We start from the raw sequence: 3018 nt of genomic DNA, 5'->3' as shown, positions 1-3018 counted from the left end.
TCAAATAGGGACAGTGTCTGTTTGGATGACACCTCTCGTGTTAAATTCTCTGTGTGGGTCTCCTTTTGTGAAATCTACAATGAAAACATCCATGATCTGCTTGATGTTGTTCCAAATGGCTCTCACAGAAGGAATGTTTTGCGGCTAGCCCAAGATGTTAAAGGCAATGCTTTTGTCAAAGGTAACTAACTGTTTTCTGGCTTGAAAATAATAATAATTGAATAAATGTTTACATTTAAGTATTTTATAAAAAAAATATTTTATGAATTATCAGCATATACTTTTTATAATAAATACAGCTTTGATTATTTATACATTTTGTCTGAATATTTTTTTCCCTCCAGATCTAAAATGGGTTAACGTTAACAGTGCAGAGGAAGCATTAAAAGTTGTGAAAATCGGAAGGAAAAATCAAAGTTTTTCATCCACCAAGCTCAACAATGTCTCTAGCAGAAGGTGCTTCATTTTAAATCACTGTAGTGTTAATATTTAACTTGATAATTTTATTATGTTTTGAAATGATATAACACATACATTTTCTCCATAGCCACAGTATATTTTCCATTCGGATCTTGCGTATTGAAGATGTGGGTGTTCCTCGGGTTCAGACAATTAGCGAGTAGGTGACCTCAATACTAACATGCTTTAACATGGAATCATTGATTTAGTCATTAATTAACTTATTTTTAAAGGCTGTCATTATGTGATTTGGCTGGATCTGAGCGATGTGCAAAGACTCAGAACCGAGGAGACCGCTTAAAAGAAGCTGGAAACATCAACACTTCCTTGCTAACGCTAGGGAAATGCATCAGTGCTCTGAGGCTCAACCAAACACAAACCAAGTGAGAAAATGTCCACTTTTAAAACAACTAATTTGCGGGCTGCATTAGATGCATTTGTCTTCTGTTTCATTAGTCCTTTGAATTTCCCGTTGAAATTGGGACTTAGAACGCAACTAATATGTCTTTTTGCACAGGTTTCATCAGCATATCCCCTTCAGAGAGAGCAAACTCACACATTATTTGCAGGGTTTTTTCTGTGGCCGTGGAAAAGCCTGCATGATCATCAACATAAACCAGTGTGCCTCAGTATATGATGAAACCCTGAATGTCCTCAAGTTCTCAGCAGTGGCTCAGAAGGTTTGCAGGAACCTTTATTTGATATTGAATTATCAGGCATTTTTTCTCTCTTTGCTGTTTATTCATTTTGTTGTTTTACCTTTTGCCCTTATAGGTGGTGGTCCACAACCCTAAACCAGCTCCTAGCTTTGCACTCAAGAGATCTGCCAGAGATGTGTCCATGATAATCAATAATGCTGACAAGAAGGATTGGACCAGGAGAAGCTCGCTCATGGGCTGGGAGATGAGCCTAGAGGATGTGCAGGAGGATGAAGATGATGAAGAAATGGGTGAGGATGACGATGAGGAGAGTGAGAGCATGGAGGACAACACTGTCCTAGAGGCTACAGAAAGTCAAGAGCTGTGTGAGGTATTCAAGGTATTTTTTCAGTTTCAATAATTGTTTTCGTTTTCAATGTTATTTTAGACTATATAATATGCTAATATGATACATTCAACACAGCTTCAGTTGAAAATTGAAGAGCTCCAAGAGAAGCTGTCCAAAGAAGAGTCTGAAAAATTAACTATGGAAACTCGTATTCGTGAGGAAGTCACTGCAGAGTATATGGAGCTGTTTTCTAACATGGAAAAAGACTACAAGTAAGTCAAACAATACATTCATTCATTCAAATTGTGTTCAGCACAGATTTTTTTTTGGCAGTTTTTGTGACACTCTTTTAATTATTTTAGTGAATCTGACACAGTAGTCAGTGGATGCAAATCATTTTTATGAATTTCTCTTATATTTATTGAAGATGCATTAATGTATGTTGCCTTTTTTTCAATGTTTCAGTGAACGTCTTCAAAGAGAGAAAGAAATTGTTGAGGAAAGAGCGGAAAGGAGGCTTGAGATACTGAAGAATCTGGTCAACAGAACTATCGGTGAAATTGCCACTGATAGCAGTGATGATAATGCTGCAAAGGTAATTGCAGAGGGCTTCCTCTAATAAGAAAAAGAGGGCAAGATCAAGTGCCATTTATGTCCACTGTTAAAACCTATGTGAATATAGCTGTTATTTCTGCTGTCTTTTGAAAACATTTTTTGGTTGGTTCAGTGACAACATTTTTGCGTCATTGTATTCATTGTGATTTTATGACTTTAGATAGACTGATCTATATAAATCTTGATGCATTTTATAGGTACAAGGGGAAAATAGCGAATTCTATCATGTCTGTATCATGGCACACATTTGACATTGAAATGCCATTGGAAAATATGTATTTTTTTTTCTTCTCCGCATCATTCTAGGAGGCTAAGATTGAGCTTTTGGACAGCATGATCGAGGCAATGCGAGATGATTTAGCTAAGATAAAAGGAGATGCAGAGGCAGTACAGAATTGCTTGACAAATGTCCCTGAATCACCCAGAACAATTAGTCATCTGAGGACAGAGCTGGAGGAGATGAGAGAGGAGCTTCTCAAAAGCCAACAACATCTCAGTCTTAAAACTAAAGGTGTGTTCAGTTGCCATGAAGGGGGGAAAGCTCGGTGTTTTATGACATAAGTCTAATTATATTTTCTCATTTCAGAGTTTGAAGCAATGTGTGTTCAAATGCAGGAATCAAATGACCAGCTTCTCCAAGCAAATAGAGTAATTTGAACTAAAGTTTTCTTTTAAACGTCTAAGGTAGGGCTGCACGATAAATCGCATGCGATATTTAACGCGCATCTTGTCAGAAAAGCTGGTTCTGTAATCAGCGGTAAATCTCCATCACCTGCGGGCTTTCACATTGAGCAGCATTAACTACACAGAGCCGTTGTTCACTGACGAGCTGCGCAACACCACGTTCATATTCGCGCGATTTTTTGCGCAGCTCGTCAGAGAACAACGGCTCTGTGTAGTTAATGCTGCTCAATGTGAAAGCCCCCAGGTGATGGAGATTTACCGCTGATTACAGAA

General features: G+C 37.9%; 1 protein-coding gene across 1 annotated transcript in view; it reads left to right on the top strand.

The window, feature by feature from the left end:
* kif20bb (kinesin family member 20Bb) overlaps nt 1–3018 on the top strand; it is a 16137-nt gene that overhangs the window by 1688 nt on the left and 11431 nt on the right. The window contains exons 7-16 of the mRNA XM_016569577.1: nt 9–181; nt 345–456; nt 548–619; nt 693–842; nt 977–1139; nt 1234–1488; nt 1582–1718; nt 1912–2041; nt 2368–2572; nt 2648–2709. Of these exons, the coding sequence (XP_016425063.1) occupies nt 9–181; nt 345–456; nt 548–619; nt 693–842; nt 977–1139; nt 1234–1488; nt 1582–1718; nt 1912–2041; nt 2368–2572; nt 2648–2709 (1459 nt within the window). The remainder of the gene's footprint in view (nt 1–8; nt 182–344; nt 457–547; nt 620–692; nt 843–976; nt 1140–1233; nt 1489–1581; nt 1719–1911; nt 2042–2367; nt 2573–2647; nt 2710–3018) is intronic.

This window comes from Sinocyclocheilus rhinocerous, unplaced genomic scaffold (assembly GCF_001515625.1).
Source record: "Sinocyclocheilus rhinocerous isolate Xijiao unplaced genomic scaffold, SAMN03320098_v1.1 scaffold2216, whole genome shotgun sequence".
NCBI lineage: Eukaryota > Metazoa > Chordata > Actinopteri > Cypriniformes > Cyprinidae > Sinocyclocheilus > Sinocyclocheilus rhinocerous.
Note: the sequence above shows the minus strand (reverse complement) of the source record. Positions and strands in the feature narration are given on the sequence as shown.